The sequence below is a fragment of the Nematolebias whitei genome, chromosome 10 (genome assembly GCF_014905685.2).
Source record: "Nematolebias whitei isolate Nwh7 chromosome 10, NemWhi1, whole genome shotgun sequence".
Classification (NCBI taxonomy): Eukaryota; Metazoa; Chordata; class Actinopteri; order Cyprinodontiformes; family Rivulidae; genus Nematolebias; species Nematolebias whitei.
Genome location: NC_056507.1, coordinates 17,002,059 through 17,021,649, shown reverse-complemented (window position 1 = coordinate 17,021,649; position 19,591 = coordinate 17,002,059). Strand labels below are relative to the sequence as shown.

Below are 19,591 nucleotides of genomic sequence, written 5' to 3'. Positions count from 1 at the left end.
CGAAGCACTTGTTACATCCCAGCACTGCAAATGGCACACCAGAATGACTATTCATAAAATACAGCTATAGGGTTGGAGCAACCTCACAGAGTAATCACACTCAAGAAGGTAGATTAGTCTGACTCCACCAGGGCTGCTCATTGTCACAGATTCTGTTTACAACTTTTATGAACAGAAATTCTTGGTGCAGCCATGGGTCCAAAGAGGTCTGGGTCAGTGCTTAGCATTTTGTCTCTGCCATCTGCAAATTATGTAGTCTGAATGGCCTCATCATGTGGTAATCTCCAGCTCTCCCTGGAGCAGATGACAGCCGAGTGTAAAAAAGTTGGAATGAGGATCAGCACCTCCAAATCCAAGACCATGGTCTGCAGCCGGAAAAAGGTGGACTGCTCTCTCTGGGTTGGGAGTGAGGTACTGCCTCGAGTGGAAGAGTTCAAGTATCACTGTGTTTTGTTCACAAGTGAGCAAAGACTGAGACGTGAGATTGACTGACAAATTGTTGCGGCTTCTGTGTCAGAGGGAGCTGAACTACAAGACAGAGCTCTTTGCTTATCAGTCTAAATAAGTTCCTACCCGAGTTAAGGTCACAAACTCTGGGGAAGGTTTGAAATAACAAAATCAAAGGTAAATACAGTCCAAGAGTTTTCTCCACAGGATAGCTGGATTGTCCCTTAAATAGTGTGAGAAGTTCAGTTATCCGAGAAAGACTTGTAGAGCCGCTGCTCCTTCACATCGGCAGAAAACGGAAGTTGTTTCAGCATCTGTTACTATCCTCACTATTAGCATCCTCATGGACGCCTCCCTAGAGAGGTGTTCTGGGAATATCCAACTTACCCAAGACCCAGGAAAGACTCGGGTATGCAAAAACAGAGACTATATCTCTTGACTGACCAAGGAACACATTAGATCACTATTGGGAGAGCAGGAAAACATGGCTGTGCAGAGATATCTGGCCATCCCTGCTGGATGGATGGGTAGAATGAGGATAGGAAGAGATGATCAAATGTGCAGTTACACATCACAGTAATATCTAAAAAAGTTAAATCTGGTCCTCTGGACATTCAAAAAAACAAAACCCCAACTACCTTCATTTTTACAGGATAAGCAGTTTTTCCAGTTAACTTTGTGTGGATAACACACCAGTGTACATACTGTAGAACATGGCCAATGCCTGTCATTTGTTAACATCATCCCCTTTCCAACTCCCCCTTATTTACCCATGCCTGTGTCAATGTCTGCCTCAAAGCTGAATCTCATTCAGATTCCACAGCAACCACAGAACAAAATGTCCTACTTCTAAAGTCCCTGAAAAGTGGATGAGTATGTCAAGAGTGCATACATACATATACATAAAGGTACATATAAAATAGTATAGAACCCAAAGTCTTGTTCAACACTTGTGGCTCACTCTGTGATCTCCAAAAAAGACATCTTTGTTTTCTTGTGCACATCAACATGTCAGAACAATTCTGATGCACATATTACCGTAACCAACAGACGTTTTGCAAATACTTACAGCAGCGATAAACATCTGCCAACAGAGCCTGGAATGTCCACTCAACCAAACAAATCATTCTAATTGGCCTTTATAAAATAATTGTGTGATGTGTTTCAGATCCCAGTGAAATAGAAATAGGCAAAAGTACCTCTGATTTCCTTGTTAAGTGTGCTACTTTGTGAAAACTGAGAAACATGTTTTCATAAAAACACACAAAGATCTGAAGGTTGAAGAGTGTGTTTTATTGGCATCTGACCCCAAAATATACAATTATTTTGTTTACATGTGGGCGTTTAAATACACTGACAGATGACAACTTAAATAGAGAAAATATTAACATGAACTTATCAATATTTATATATATTTCTAATTTAAAATTAACATAAATTGAATTTAAGGGATTTGACCATAGTGGAACCGGTTTTGCCACTAATTTTCATAAATAAATATCAGATTAATGGATAATGGAAGCATGGAACTGATATGATGTGACAAAAAACAGACTGAGTACTTGTATGCAATGCTATTGTCATAGATAAACTGCCAATTTTATAGTATTTTGTTTAGATGTTTAGAAATAATGACAGCATCTAATATTTTGCAACAATTTACTTCAGTTCCATTAAAACATGGTGAGAATCAGTCACAGTTTACCTCAAGTACAAATCCTGTAACCCTTAATCAAGGCATAAATGGGTACCTGCTGTTTAAGAGGTATTTCCTTGTGAAAACATGTTACGCTTTGTCATTTAGGTGTTTTTTTAATTTTTATCTAACTTTATCTTTCTACTTTCCTTCATGAAGCTATCTTTCATATTTAGGCAAGGGCCATGCGTTGCGGTTGTTCTAGGTTGGCACGAAATTTATCAAGAAAGCGAGAGGCTAATTCATCATCCACCAGCCGCCCATCACTGGACAAAGTAACAGTCATCAGCTGCTGAGTGCGCAGGGTCTGGTCATCTTCATTCAGTTGCAGCTCAGTCCTAGAAGTCCCAACAGCAAGGATGCATGCCTGAGGAGGGTTGATCACAGCACTGAAGCCACTGATTCCAAACATCCCTAGGTTAGATATACTGTCATCAGGGGAGATGCAGGAGAGAGGAAGCAATGGGATGGAAGGAGAAAGTGCACATATTACATTAGTCAAGAAAAATGCAGAAAAATGAACTGACATAACAGTCATTTTAATATCAGTATCACCTCTTGTAATGAAAGTTTGAAATTTTCTTTTTACAAAAAAGTATGGGCAGTCATACGGCACCACCAACCCTCGAGACTTCCACCATATGGTTTACATGTTAGGTAAGTTTGACTAGAGGGCACTGTGCTGTTTGCTTTAATGAGAGGTTTTGCCAGACGAAATAAATACAATTATCAGAAGAATAGCGCACACATTTATCTTCAGTGGGACAAAGAGCTGTATTTCTATAGAAATGTATCCTTTCAGCCTGACACAAAAACCTAATTGTGTAAATGACACCATTAATTTTAATGAGTTAAAAATAGCCTCGTTTCCACTTTTCTGCAATGATTGGTTTAATAACTGAACTGTAGCTGTGTTGCCCAAAATCACATTCTGTTCAATTTCACATAAAATATTAAATAAGCATAATGAATCATCTCTTCTTGAAACTAAAATGAATCGCAATGGCACTGTTTATGCGGACTGTCAGTTTTATGATGCCAATGTTACTGGGTTGCTACGGAAAATTTAAGAGATTTTGAGCTAAAATATTTTCTGTTACTTTTAGTTGAGAAGAGAAAATACACATTTTACTGAGTATTATTAAGGGAAGCCAATAAGAAGAAAGAAAAAAAGAAAACCGTTTTATAATGTAATTTCTGTCTACATGTGCTTTCTGGAGAAACTCACCCCTAACACTTCTTACCTGAATGAGCCTCCCTGGTACTCTTCAGGTAGAAGTTTCCCATCTCGAGCCTTCTGGGCCAGGACCTATGAAAACATTTCAGACCGTTTAAACTTTGTTTCAGACAAAAACAGAAACAAAAAAAACAAAACAATTCCATCATTTTATAAAAAGAAGAAACCAGACACAGTCTATGCAGTGATAAAAATATACAAGCTACAGCTAAATGGCAAAAAAAGCTGAAACACCAGAGACGTGTCAGAGTTCACTTGACCACATTACAGCAATTAAAACCTAGTGTTGACTACTGACTACATAATACAACACTAAAGCTTATTGGGTTAACTTTGCATTTTCCAATTCAATTCAAAAATACTTTATTCATCTTAAAGGGAAATTAAATGTTGTCGTATCTCATCATCCTGGTTTCATTCAAGAGTTGTTATAGATGCTGATAGCTGTGGGCAGGAAGGATCTCCTGCAGCGAATCCGAAGAATCTGGCCACAGATACGGATCCATCCACCCGAATCCAGCTTGCTGTCCGATCCGGCAGGTCTCTCGGCAGTCCTGGGCAGCAGGACTGCCCGAATGCCGGGCAGAATTCCTCCCTGAGCGATGGCCACTCCTCCCAGCAGTCTGCCGAGCTCCTCGTCGCTGCGGACAAACAGCTGAAGGTGTCGGGGGATGATCCCAGTCCTCCCGTTGTCACGAGCCGTGTTTCCCACCAGCTCCAGGATCTCAGCGCTCAGGTACTCGAGCACCGCCGCCAGTTTGATGGGAATTCATCCACGGCACCTCCTTTTCAACTCATCTGGTATTTGGGGCTGTAGTTGGGGTATTTGAGCTTTTGAGATGTTACTCAGCTGCTCCTGATTGTTAAAAAACACCTTGTTGCCATGGTTACGTATCATAACAAATGTCCAAAAGTGAAAAAGTTTCAATAAAAATCCTTCCAGCTGCACAACACCTGATATCAGAGTAAATAATCATCCGAAAAAGTGATTTACATCCAGAAAAAAGAGGAATTTAAGTTTTCAAAAGCAATAAATCAGAATGAATGTAACAGAGCTGCTCCACCCCGAGCGGCACAATTCTAGAACTTCTTCTAGAACTTCCAGGACTAATGAGTTTTAAAGCATTTTTAATCATAGTGGTAAAACAGTGGGGAAAAAAAAAAAGAATTGTTAAATATAATAAAGGAATTTGAACTGAAAATTTTGTGTTTATAGCTTTGAAAGCACTAAGTTAATCTGACATAATTTTGCTTTTAGTTAACTAGAACTACCAATGTTCACCTAAGTGATACTTAATACATTTGTATAGATTCTGTATCAATCCAACTTTGTTTGAGATTTTAGAGATGCAATTTCAAACATAGTATAGATCCTGAGTAAATGGCTACTGTTCAAAAATCAAAACCTCTGGTGAAATGCCATCGGGATCAGTTTAAAAAAAATTGCGATAAGAAAGAAAAATAATGTCCCGTAGCAAACGCTTATATTAATGGAAGCACTCAGACTGTGCACTGCTAAAATGAACAAAGGGAGCTGACAACACCCAGAGGGGAAGATGAGACATCTGGTGAGAAAAAACACATTACTTCAGCCAGCTTCCATGAACGCTGGCTTGATTGCAGAATGAGTGACAAGCTTTGAGAAAACGCATTATAAGAAACGAACAAAGACTGGACATGTGCATAAACCGAGAACAATACCGCAGTGCTTTGGGCATAACATAAAGACAAAAGAATATGCTAGGATTTTAAAAATAAAGAAAAAAATGCACATACTCAAATATTAATCAATCTAAAAATGTATCTTAAACAAAAGTATTAATACCAGGAGGCTGTTGTCGTCTTCTCCACCTGATCTACACACGACACACAGACGCCTCATTAGCAGCTGAACAGATTAAACCGAGGCAATATTCAACAAACTGTCATTTAAAAAAAATAATAATTTAAGAGCTGATGGAAGCAAGAAAACAAACAAGTTTTCTGAGAGCATCACTGTGGAGGTACAAAGCCTCTGATGATGCCACTCCCGACACATTGAATATCATTTTAGTGAAAACTTTGAGTACGCCTGTGCTTAATAAAATTCTGAACTGTGAATATCTTTAAGCTATGGACTACTAAAATATTTTGAATGACACATAATGAAAAACACTTCTAAAATGTGCACACTTTGCATAAACTCTTCCTGTATGCAGTTGACAACCGTTCATTCAACAGACCAGATGAAAGGTGTGTTGCACCGTATTGAAACGCTTCATAAAGAACTAAATCCATTTGACATTACAGCGGTATAAAAAAGTGAGTCTTCAGTTTGCGTTGCAGTTGATAGATACTGAATAACAGCATTTTCTCATAGGCATGGCAACTGTTCAGGAAGACCACAATCTTTAACAAACTGTAAAAGACCTCACTGCAGGTGTGAGACATGCAACTTCATTTAGAGAATTTAATCCATTTGATCAACGTGCGTAACAGTGTGAGGCTCATCAACTTGTACACGTGTAGCAGATTCTGATCTAACTGTAGTGCAAGTTAAAGAGCTGATCAGTGTTGCATTATGTTATATACTCCATCTGTGGTTAGTGACAACTTAAATGCAACCAAAAAATTAAAAGAAAGAAAAAAAAAAAACAGAAATGATTTTTTGGGGGGGATTTCCCACAAGATTTGCTTTTTTTTGTACAGTTGTGAAGCCTTTGCACTAAACAGTAAACTTGTGTTTACATACACTGGACACACCTCTTAATTAAAGTTCTTGCTGAAATGTTTGTGCAAAATGTCTTGAAGAACATCTGACAACCATTTCTACAAAATAAAATACTAGTTTAACATTTGTTTTCATGTTTTGTTGTTTTACATTCTATTTATCTGTCATCTCTACCTTTGCATTGGCTGAGATTTCCTGCACGCCTTTGCTCGCAGCATCCCTGATGATGGGAGTGATGAGGCCTTTGTCAGTCGCCACGGCAATTGAGATGTGGATTGAATCAAGTGCGTGGGGCCCATCATCAAACCAGGTAACATTCACTTCTGGCATTTCCTTTGGGGGGGAAAAAAAAAGTTGCATTCAAGCAGTTTACTTTTCAGGGACTTTATCCATTGTAAAATGCACAACACTTGCTAAATGTATTTTCTTCTTATAGTAAAAGTATACTTTACCTTTACTATAAGAAAAGAAAATACTAAGTAAAATAACTCAATAAAATACCAAAACACCAATACAGTAGTCCCTCACTACTTCAGTTTTCCACTTATAAGGGGTCTTCAGGGTACGGATCCCCCGCAATAAACGAGGGACTACTGTATTGTTCCATGCTTTGAAACTTCATATTCAAAAAGTTGGCAATGCACATGAATCTTCTACATTTGTTTTACATGAAGAACAATATTTCCTTTCAAAACACTGTTGTGGAAAAAAAAAAATCAGTAAACACGCCCTTTTAAGATGTTATTTTGTGAATTTATGATTGCGCAACCGCTTTGAATTACCAAGAAAATTATTGTTTTTAACTGTCCACGTGCTTTGAAAAGATGTAAAGGCTTAAAAGATTTGATATGTATAGGCAAACAATAAAAGGAAATATTACCAAAAAAAAAATAAAATTCAACAGATAAACACTAAAAGCCCACCTAAAATTATAGGTTTAAGAAATAAGAGGAGATTTTGCACAGTACTTACTTTAAGTGTAACAGCTGCTGCCTTGATTATGAAATCATTAACAGATACTTTGATTTGTTCTGAAAAGAAAAGAAATAATCTATGAGCCTGATTAAATCGAATAAAAATAAACAATATATTGTCTTTTTTTTTTCAACGATTAAACAGTGATTCTATAAAACCTTGTCAGAGTGGAAGTCACAAGATGACAAAAGAAACAAATGGAGCACAAATATTTAGTAAGAAATGAAAAATGCATTCTAACACAATGCAGCCTATTATTGGAAGATTTCTTAAAAACAAAGAGCATTTTAGTCTGCATATTTGCTAATCAGTGATGATAACATATAACATATGAGGGAGAAAGAAAAAGTTTTTTTAATATTGGAGCACACACTGAAATATCCAAACCAACCTTCCTCTACAAAACTCAGGCACAACAAGTTGCTTCATTTCCCCTGTCTCTGACATCAGTGAGCCAGGCTGGTTTCAACTGGCAACCGCCTGCCACCTTTTACCAGCATCCAATAGTGCAGTACCAGACAGTTATGAATGGTGCGAGTGGGATGATTAATGAGCTAACCGTGAAATCGCACTGCTCCTGAACAATGAGGGCCCACAAAAACAACCGGGCAAGAGAATCCCTTACTACACACACAGCCTCGCTAATAGGTCTGGAATGGCCGTCCCATTTCCTCCATCACAGACACATAACCCAGAGAGATTTACGGTTTGTTTGACAGGGAGAGAAATTTAGACTGAATAAAGCAAATTATGTGCTAGCATGTTGAACTAAATGTTTAAAAATGGTAAACCAACATACAGGTCAAGAATAATTTGAGTTTTTGAGTGAAAACGTTGGATGTTGGGGAACACGAACCATGTTCCCTTTTTTCTGGTTGTGTTATTAACCTCCCTTCACTTTCAACACATACATCCTGATCTCGGTTGCACAAGTCGCAGTTTGTGAAATAAACGTTAGAGATTATTGTAAAGCAGAGAAAGAGAAAAACAGGTTTAGTAAAATGCAATGCAAACACTGCTGGAACCAGCTAATACGCATTTACAATTCAAGATTTAAAGAGACACATTATATATATACTTTTATTTATTTTTTTAAATTATAGTATAGTATTTGAAAAGTTGTTAAGAATGACTCAAATTGAACATCTCATAGTCCATTTTATTTTTCTCCAAACCAGGGAGTAGAAATGTTTGCAGTTCACATGATTTTCAACAACAACATAATTTACTTTATTTATGCCCAATGGGGAAATTCATTCTCTGCATTTTTCCCCCCACCACACGTGAGCAAACATGTGGAACAGAGGGCTGCTAATAAAAGCACCCGGGAAGGGCCTTGCTCAAGGGTCTACAGTGAGGCAAATAAAGGTGGAGGCAGATGTGGATGCTTCAGGTTTCTTAAATTGCATGCGCTGCTCTGCGATATGAAACCGTGACCTTCCGACCACAGGCTCACTTCTTTTTTTGCAGGGTTGGTGCGATGGTTAAGAAAGTTACTGGAAATTTGCTTGGCAACCAAACAGAAACACAACTAGTGTTGATATGACTAACAGAAAATGCTAAATATAGAAATTCAAAAGGGATGTCCCCTCTGAGCTGGTAAGTGGAAGTAGAGCAAGGCTTGTGTGGCTGCTTATAATAAAAATTCCATTTTCAGACCATGTGTGCAACTCTTCTTACAAATGAGTTTTATTAGAAATGTGTTCTAAGCTTCTTTATTTGCCCACTGACTTCATTTACCATGCACAGTCATGACAAACTTCCTGCTGTAGATGCTGATATTAGGAGCACGTGTGTATCTGTTGTGCCTCAAAGTTCTCCATTTGTGTGTTGGTAACAAAGTTAAATAACTTACAAAAGAGAACACACACACACACACACACACACACAGAAGTCTTTGAGGGAAAACAGTCCTGTTACTTCTAAATCTTCATTGCTCCTATTTTTAAATGCACTTCAGGACAATATTATGTTGTGTCTGTCTGGTCCATATAAGCTAGCAAAATTAAAAAAAAAAAGCAAAAGCAGATTAAACAATAAAGTTCTTACTTCATTTCATTTGTTCCCCAGAAAATATCACAATCTCTGCATTACAAGGACTCAGGATGTGTCGTACAGTAATGCAAGGTTTTGAACCTATAGCTCTAACTTTAGCCACTTACAAATATTTTATATCTACTAAACAACCAGCCTTTCAGCAAGCAAATAAAAGAAAATTGGTATAACTTTTTTGAATACTTGCCTTTTAAAAAGAGACCAATTCTGGTAAAACTTTACAGAAAGATTATTGGAAGCACAAGGAGGAACTTGCAACACGTCCTCTTTAGATTTAGACTTTCTACATATCCTGATTCATGCTCCATAACCAGGTAGATAAATCCATCAACGTTAAGTCAGGTCCTCTGGACGGTTTCTTTGTGTTGAAACATTTCGTCTTTCATCCAAAAGACTTCATCAGTCCGAGGAGCCACAACAAACTCAGACTTATAAACGGCACCGTCACATAGTGGGTCAACCAGTTTTGAAGGTGCTCCGATGGTTTCTGGAGCCTGCCCTCTCCCCCGCCGACTCGTTTGAGGCAGCCATGGTCAAAGTGGTTCAAAACAGAAAAGAAACCGTCCAGAGGACCTGACTTAACTTCGTTGGATTTTTCTACCTGGATTTTTGAGCATGAATGAGGATGTTTTGAACCACTTTGGTCATGACCGTCTCAAACGAGTCGGCGGGGGAGAGGGCAGACTCCAGAAACCATCTGAGCACCATCAAACTGGTTGACCCACTATATGAAAGTGCTTTTTATAAGACTGAGTTTGTTGACATTGGACATTTCTACATATTTTCTTTTTTCCCTCCCTCTCTTTGTTTTTATGCCATCTTTAACATCACATGTCACATGTCATCCCCTAATGAGAAGAGGACTCTGTGGGGACATTTCATCTGTTGCAGCAATCATTGATGGTGTCTGTTCAATGAATATGAACATCTCAAGAGTTAAAATATTTCAATAATATCGTAGAACAGAAAATATTATATTTGCATAACAAAAAGGCCCAAAACTTTAAATGTTTTGCATGTGTTGTTTTAAACAAGAGGATTAGAACGTATATGAATTAGGATGTTAACTGAATGCAGAATGCATGAAAACCTTGAAATCATCACCTTCATGGAATCAAAGACTTTTAAATCCTGCCGTGAGACACTCAGTAAAGGTAAGGATTCTAACGTGTATGGAAGAAACTGTGCACACACACAGACTCTTGGGTGTTACCTTTGCCTAGATCTTTGCGGATCTGCATGACAGCAGCCATGTCACAGTCAATAGAAGCATACGAATGTGGGATGGTGGTCTTGGATTGGGTCAGCCTTTGTGCGATCACTAGACGGACGTTGGAGGCTGGGATCTCTGTGAAGGTTCCCTGAAGACAAGTCAAGTGAGGAGGAGAACAATTTAGTTCAGCAGGAAAACGGTGTGACAGAAAGTAACTTTCCTTACGATAATTTTGCAAAGATAACGTTTTATAATACAAATGAAAACAGCACACATAAATTAATGCTTATTTAAAACACAGATTTCATTATATAAAAAAAATAAAAAAAATAATAAGCATCCCAACAAAAAACTTTGTAAACCTGTGCTCCAGGTTTTCCTGGTACAGAAAGAGGAGGGATGTTGGGTCTGCTGCTTGGAGGTGGAGGGGGAGCTGCTGAGGTGGGGACAGCTCTCGAGACAGGAACTGGGTCTGCTGGTGCAACCATGGCTGGCACTGCTTTGGAGGCAGGAGACATCTTTAAAAGATTTAAAGCATCTCTGATGAAGACAAAAACAAACAGAAACTAATATGAGACAGACACTTGAAAAACAAAATGAGCATATTTGAATACATGCATATTTTAGGGCTCTCCTTTATTTCAATGTTATTGTTATAAACAAAATCTCCTGGTGATTAACAACAGAACAAACTTGTGCTTCACAAGAGGCTGAAAAGAAGCTGCCAGTTACTTTTATCAGGTTTTGTTTGCCTTATGCTACCAGAAAAGTTACATTAGGTCATCTGCAAGTAAATGGGTGTCATGAGAATCACATGATGCTCATAAGCAAACTAACAGGTGCAGCAGAATCAGGCGTCAGCCTCACCAAGAGACTAGTTTATTAAAAACATCAGTTCTATTATCCCTCCTACAGGTACTGTGAGCCATAGACATGTCTCCAGAAGGAATAAGATGCTACCGCCAAGTATAGCACTGCATTATTTGTAACAATCCATGTAGATTTTCCTTGTTAAAACAATTCATCACATTAAATAATAATGGTAATAATAACATAATTACCGACTACTACTGCAAATTTGTGAAACTATTAGATTTGAAATTAATATATCACATATTAAAGATTGTTTCATATGGGAACATGCTCTTAGCCAGACAACGGTCTAAAGAATCTGTAAACAAAACCTTAAGCAGACAACAGATAAAGCAAATGACCATGAGACACGAAGCCCTGAAAGAAGCAGAAAAAAAAAGAGAATGAAAAAAAAAAGAATAAAAACCCAAACCCAGCTGCATTTTAGATTTATTGTTTTCCCCTTACGTTTTAGGTCGAGTACCATGAGAGCAGGCAGGAGCAAGTACCAGGTGCTTGAAGCTCTCTGGTTCCAGCTCACTGCACTCTGGTGCACCTACCCATATGCACACAGTCTTTTGTTTGGACCCACTGCTTCTGACCGTGCCCTGCAGCTAGAAACAGTCTAGGGCCCCACATCTCAGTTCTCCAACTACACAAGCTCCTTTTCTCTTTTATGATTAAAATATGTTAGTAAAGCACCCGACACCACTTGGAAAGTCCCTAGCTAACCAGCAAATCTTTCATTACAGACCAAATCCAAAAGTTCAGGAAGATCACATATATAAATATATATAGTGAAATAAATGCAAATCAACAGAGTTGATAATGGCACCACTGATCTCTTTTGTGCAGCTGCTTTAGCTGCACCCCTACTGACAGTGAAGGCAAAGGAGCTTCTGTAAGAGTAGAAGGTGACTAGAATATTAAAAAGGGTCTAAGGCAGCACTCACAAGCAGAAATTCAAAAACTGAATAGGTACTGTGAACTTTTATCTGTCTTCTACTGCCACTAAGAACAAGTTAAGATGACAAAAGGGAATTCAACAAATGGAAATTACATGTTAAAAAATGCTTTCTGTGCATTCTTATTGTTGATTTTATTTTAAACACGGCACTATTTGCTTTGGATTTGAAAAAAAAAAAAAAAGTCTGGCTGTGAAAGTATTATTGTGTGCCGCTCTTAACTTAAATTCTGAAATGATACTTCATCCAAAATATATTTCACCGTAATAACGTCTAATTTTACTGCTACCATATTTTTCAGCATATAAATCGCACCGTTTTGCATACATTGGCAAGTCCTGCGACTTATACACCGAAGCCACTAATATAATTTTTCTCCATATTTATTACCTACTTTTTTTTTCTGAGATCTGATAATTTAATTCATTCTGGCATGAAAAATATTGAACACTACCATTTTCAGCCGCTAGATGGCTCTCGAGTAATATGGCAAGTCAAGGGTTTCATTAATAGGCAAAAGTGACTTAATGAGACACTTGGCTTGCCATACAGAGCCATCTTCCTCTCGCTCCGGAACTCCTGCAGCAAACATAAAATCAGCTACATTTTGCCACGCCACCCAGGCAAAATGCAGCTGATTTGACCTTTAAAGTGCATTTTTAAGGAAAAGTTCAACTGAGACACACTTTTGCGATAATGTCGAGCAAACAAATAATTGTTTTTAGGTGGTTATCTTAGTAAATTTTGATGAAATGCACAGCGAGTCCTCCTTCTGCGCGCCCCCGCAGCTGGAAATCTATTTTTGAAATGCAGCTGATTTGACCAATATAGGACATTTATTAAGGAAAAGTTCAACTGAGAAACACCTTTGCTATAATTTCGAGCAAACTAATAATTGTTTGTTAAATTCTTGTTAAAGTCCTTCTGTGCACACTCCCGCGGCCGCCATTTGGCAGCCAATAGATTTTTGGCATAACACTGGCCCACGTGGTTGTCAGCGGTGATGCATAATAGATGTGACTTATATGGCGAAGCGACTTATTTATGTTTTTTTTCCACTTTATTAGACATATTTGGACTGATGCGACTTATACGGTTGTGCGACGTGTACAGCTGCAAGTACGGAAATTAAATATGTAATCAAATGATGTACACTTGCTACTTTTTGGAAACATTGCACCACTGATATTTAGCTAACCCACTAAATCATAAAGACTTAAATACCAGTAGTTATTCTAAGAACATAAATTATTAGTTCAATATGAAGACTGAAAAGAAAGAATCCAAATCTCAGCTAGACTGAGAACTTTTGGGAGGTGCTGGAGAAGATCTTATGCAACAGTCCAACTCTTTCCTTGTCAGAACAAAATCCTGGTGAAAAATAATAGCCGTTCTACACACGTGACATTCAATAACCTTATCAGAACAATTCCATGGGGAATGTGTAGCAGAATAAAAGCCAAAGTTGGTTCAAGAAAAATAAATAATTAGTGACTTAAAGTGACTCCGTATCAGAAGTCCCTTTAAGAAGAACTACTAAAATATCTTCACAATGTTTGATTTATAAAAAAAACTTTACACAGACCTGTCATTTACTAAGACACAAGAGCATATGGTCTGTGTTACCATGGTCACCAGTGGGTCCTAGAGACTGGGTTGCTATGGAAACAGAAGTTCCTAATGAGATTCCCCAGCAGGCTGCTCGGTGAGTATCATAGAGCATTCAATCAAGCCCCAAGTGACAGCAGGTAGCTATTAAAGTTGTGCGCGTGTTCAAAGCTTTCTCTTGTGTGAACTCAGCTCCCATCTAAATGACTAAAACACTGAGACTCTCAGAACATGTTCCTTGTTTGTTATCGAGTCTTTCCCACATTTTTGTTAATGCTGCCCTCAGACGCTCCAGTACTACTGGCAGTGTTGCTGTGGTCGATTACAGGAACAAGAACTGAGTTAGCTCGTTTACAGCGAACACCTCGTGAAGGATTTCCTACATACAAACAAAGATACATAAATACATAAAATTGAAACCAAAATCAAAAGACAAATAATATTTTAAACTCGTTATTGTTCATTTTAAGTGGGTAATTTTAGAAACTGCTCTGAGAAGGCTCTAAAAACGTTTAGAACAACTTTCAAGTGGAGTATACTACAACGTTTTCAGAAAATGCACCACAAGAATTCAAGGAAACATCTGAGGTGAAATTAGATAAAAACTCACTCCTTAGTAACAAGTCCCCTTGGCCCAGTGGGTGTGGCCAGTTTGGGGTCAACACCATGAGTATCCAGAATGTGTCTGGCTGCTGGACTTAGACGTAACCTGGGTAAAGAAGAGCATATTGCACATTTAAAAGATCAGCGGTCAGCATTGTACAAGTTTTTAAAACTAAGTCTAAATTTAAACAATTTGTCTAAAGATGCATTTAGAAACCCTTGTAAATAAAACAGCTCAGTGTATCCACCACCAAAGATCTCAGTAGATAATGTCTCAGTCATTCTGCTAACATTTTGAAATGAACTTAAAACAACTCACAGATAAAGTAAAGAACCATCTCTGTTGTGGAGTTCATTCTATTTTTTTTCTGACTATGGGCTATAGGTGCTGTGACCATAACAACATCTAATTAACCCAACAATTTTCAGTCAGGTCATCTGGACGGTTTCTTTTTTTTTTTTTTTTTTACGAGATGTTTCGCCTTCCATCCAGAAGGCTTCATCAGTCTGAGGAAACACCAAACAAAACTGCTTCTCCCCCAACAGCTTACTCCAAAGTGGGGAAAATAAAAATAATAGTCCAGATGACCTGACTGAAAATATATGGATTTTATACCTGGATTATTGAGAATGGACTTTGGTGAACATCTAATTAATATCACGTCTTATTGAAACCACTGTAATCTCACTGAATTACACTGTAAATCTGACAGGTATTATTCAAACAGCTAAAAAGTGACACTCACGGTCCTGACTTTGGTTTTGGTGGAAGACTTGTTGAAGGAGCAGAGGAAGTCAATACTGAGGGAGAGCCTGCAGGTGAGACTGCTCCAGCATCTGGAGGGGGTATCTCAATCTGCTTCCAGTCCTGCCCTTCCTCCACCATGAGAGCGATGAGAGTGCCGAGGCGCACATTGCTGCTGCCCTCTTCCATCTGTAAGGAGAGCAAACAAGACACTTAACAAGGAAACATCTGATTCAAAAACATGCATGTTAGGCTGATTGGCAACTCTAAATTGTCCCTAGGTATGGGTGAGAGACTGAATGGTTGTTTGTCTCTGTGTGTCCCTGTGATGGACTTGCGACCCGTCCAGGGTGTACCCCGCTCCTCGCCCACTGATTGCTAGACATGGGCACCGGCGACCCCCGTGACCCAAAATGGAAGAAGCAGGTAAAAGATAATGGATGGATGGATGGACATCTGATTCAGGGGCATCACAAGTGTAACTATGTGTTAAAATGGGTTCAATTTTTAACACGTTACAAAAAACAAAGAGAAGGTAACACTAAATTTAAATAAGACATTTATAACTTATAAAGTTGTGGCTGCGGTAGCTTGGTGGTCTGTGCCACAGTCTTGTAATCCTGAGGCTTAAGAGCAGGTTGCATCAAGTGTAAAGCAATTGCCAAATTTCTCATGCGAGTTCTCCAATGGCAGCGACCCCTGCAGAAGGGAGCAGCCGAAAGCAAAACAACAGCAGCAGCACTTAAAAATGATGAATCTGCTGGTCATCATCGAGTTTAATACTGTTTTTCTAAAGCTCAGCTGCACTTGAACGAGCTCTTGGTGTGTGCCGCGTGTGCTATTCTTCTCTCAGTTTTTGATTCTCTATCTTACAATGCAAGCCATTCAATAATGTTGTTCCACAAATACAGATCAATTTAATTGAAAGGTTGGGCACAACACAGTGTCGGACACGTGTGTTTGTCACTTTTCATTAGGCAGCCTCTTGGAACACGGTAAAAAGACAGATAACGAGAAGAAACCACCTCTGTATCAAGCTATGCTTATGACACCATGAAATACTACACTTAAAAAATAAATATATATATATCTCCATCACATCTGACAAGTCACTTCCCCGTCATGCAGGGTTGTAAAGTTACAAAGAGAACTCAAATAACTTTATCTATCAAACTGGAAAGGTCATCGTAGTGTGAACACCTGAGCCTCGTATCTGTGGTACTTCAGTTCAGAGTGGACCGGACTGTCTGCAAACAAGTTATAAAAATAAACAATGTCAAACTATAATTACATTTATTTAATATTAGAGTCAACAAGTATTCCTGCTGGGCAAAATGTTGTTGATTTATTCTATAATTTCAAAGTAATTTTAAAACCGTTTAAGATGAACTTTTGATACTAACTGGACTTTGCTGCTTAAAAGAACAGGTGAAGAATTTAAACTTAATACATTAAAGCATGCTGTTCATGCTGCTGTTTGGCGTATTGCTTTTGTACTACTAGTGCTTAGTGTATTTTTAGTTAACATAGTTCATATCTTAGATATTAGTACCGTTTTTCTTTTACATTTTATACTTTTGTTGGATGTAACTGGGACCCTGTGTACACAATTTTGTTCCACCTCATGCACCACATGTGATGCAAATGACAATAAAGAACCTTGAATCCTTTCTTTATATAAAAAAGACCAACATAAATATACACTGTTCAACACATTTTATTGATAAAACCTTATCAGTTTTAAACAACGTATATCATTGGCTCTGTTAGCATTTCCTCTTCAAACTGATAAAAGCTTATCAGTGGATATGCACGTGGCTACGCTGCAGAGATGCTGGGCTCAACACTGCCATCAAACAGTTAAAGAAAACATTAAAACTTTGGGGAAGTGCTAATTATATTACCCCACTGTAATCATGGTCAAAACTATCCAACAGTATACACTTTTACCCACAAAAGTGCTGCTGTCGGACAAGAAACTGGACGTGTAAATTGTTTACCTTCACTGACGGCCCAGTTAATGACACTATTTGATCTACACAGCAACAGTATGTGTTGACTGGTCATGTAAAATTTGGTACCAAGCAATGTTTGATTTTTGTTGCACCATAAGACGTTCATATTTGTAAGACACATCAGATGTATAAGACTCTGAGGATCTTTCTAAAGCACTCTGCAAGGGTTAGGATATTCCAAAGTACATTAATTGTGAGGTTTCCCTAACGTCTTACCATACTGTTTTTAGACAGATTAACAAGTCCAATGGGAGCTACAACAGATTCACCAAGTTTAGTTCAGACATGTTAAGTTCCTTTTATCTGTCAAGTACAACATCTCTACTGATTCATATTCACTAAAAAAGCGATCATGGTTGCTAATCGACTGATTCATGGGACGTCAACGTGCTCAGAATGTGGCAGAAAACGCAGACGGAGCTGACAGAACAGAGTCTCAACAGCTCTTTTTTAAGAGGAAGATGGATTTGAACTTGGCGTGCTCATAAATACTAGAGAGAAACATGAGAGACAGTGTTTAGCAAGTGAGACGGGGTTTGGCTCTGATCAATAAAGCATGACAGATGTTGCAGAAACAGCACTGCAGCTCCCTGCCTATTCCTGGTAGCAATGAAGTTTAATGTAATCTCTCACATTAAATGTCAAAGCCACACCAAACAAACCGTAGCTCACATGGAAATTCATTCTTTGTGGGCAACCATCGGAGTCTTTTGTTCTTTTCGTTGAAATGTTTTCTATTTCTTTTCTTTGGGCCAAAGGCTTAAAGCTATACACTCCATGCTTTTTGGCCAAATAGCCTAAAACAATAAAATAAAACTTAAAAATAGATGTATGCGATCATTACATTTTGACATAGGCATTTGAGGTTTACGCTCATTACCTGGATGACAGTATGTTAAGTTAACGAGCCAGGGCGTGAATATGTGGGAAAATGACAGGTTAGTGCTGCAAAAGCTGTTAAACATTCTCATCAGACCATCTAATCATTATGCAGTACTGCTTGTCTGACAGCTTTTAATTGAGTACTATCCAATATTCTTCATTAAACGTCTGGAACAACTTAGTAATAAATGTGAAAAACCCAAGAGACCAACTTGAATCTATACATTATAAGTACGCCCCTCTATCACGTCTACGACTGATGGCACTCTTGGCAGATGTTCAGTTTAAAGGCTTTGGATCAGGAGAGAGTAGACTAGCCACTAAGGACGGAACAGGAATCAGTCATCACTCAGTTAGAGCAAGATCTACCAGTTTTCTTACAACCGAAGAAAACGTCTGAAACCATAAGAAAGTGCTCGACTCCCATTTAAAAAAATAAATAAAATCTCCCTTTGGAGGACGTCTTCTGCAGCTTGTCAAGGAATTTGGCCATGGGCAAGTAATTATGGTAGCCTCTAAATTAGAAACTGCCTAGTGCTCAAAAGAAACAAGACAGCGCCACAAAAAACTATAATGTGCTCTGATCCAAAGTGTAGGGAAATATTAACTAACAGTTTGTGAAATTATGCCAATATCTGTTGGTTTTCCTATTGTTAATACACACATTCTGTTTCACAACAGGACATGGAGAGCTTGTGGCTTATCTAATGCAAACCATTTTTCCTTGCCAGCTAAAGCCCCTACCCGGTGTTCTTGGGTGGTTGCTATGGAAACTACCTTATCCCCACAGCAGATGAGCGAAGGATGGTGTAAGAACATGCAAAAGAATGGAATCTAGTGAAGTGAAGGGCATGAAAAAGATTTACAGTTCAACTGTTTATTACTGAGCATTGAACACACAGGTAATTGACAATGCACGGTACCTAAGTGTGCATTTGTGATGCGAGTTTGCTGGTGCAGAGTGGACATATATTTTGTAATGAAGCCCTGATCCACTTGCACAAACGGCTCTAAAACACCAAGGACAGAAAACATATTGCATGATTAGATAAGGTACTTTGTGAAATGGAGCAGTGGTTTACAATGCTGTGCATCTATTGTAAATGATCAAAAAAAAAAAAAAAACCTTTACATTCTTACTCAGTTTTAAACAGGGATAACTAGCAAAGTAATTAAATTTGTTAAGCCTACAAGAAAATAATATACTCTTTTTTTGTCTGACAGTAATGAGAGTACTTAGTCAAAATGGAGAAGAAAAATCTTCATTCCTCAGTTCAGGGCGACAAACAAGAGGCAGAGTGCTGATGAATGACAACCGATCGCTCGGTCTTTGACAGCCTATTAAAAATTCAAACAACAAAACACAATGTGGGGATAGAGGGAAATATTTGTCAGCGATGATGCCTTGTCAGGGCTTTGCTGCATCTGTGTACGGAGCACAGATTCAACAAGCGTAGCCAATTAGTATGAAGAACAATGGAAATCAAACAGAAATCACAAGGACAATATCCTACGTGGATATGAACAAACTTTAAATCTATAACAACAACAACAACAACAACAACAACAACAACAACAACAACAACAA

At 38.3% G+C, this 19,591-nt stretch overlaps 1 protein-coding gene across 1 annotated transcript; it reads right to left on the bottom strand.

Annotated features, from left to right (window-relative positions):
• Positions 1 to 2,202: 2,202 nt before the first annotated feature.
• Positions 2,203 to 15,492, bottom strand: pdhx (pyruvate dehydrogenase complex component X). The gene is made up of 9 exons (XM_037683172.1): positions 15,463 to 15,492; positions 15,108 to 15,295; positions 14,369 to 14,467; positions 10,696 to 10,873; positions 10,334 to 10,481; positions 7,063 to 7,121; positions 6,265 to 6,423; positions 3,388 to 3,452; positions 2,203 to 2,571 (listed from the first exon to the last, which is right to left on the bottom strand). The coding sequence occupies exons 1-9, from the start codon at positions 15,490 to 15,492 to the stop codon at positions 2,316 to 2,318; spliced, it is 1,182 nt and encodes a 393-aa protein (XP_037539100.1). The 3' UTR covers positions 2,203 to 2,315.
• Positions 15,493 to 19,591: the final 4,099 nt, after the last annotated feature.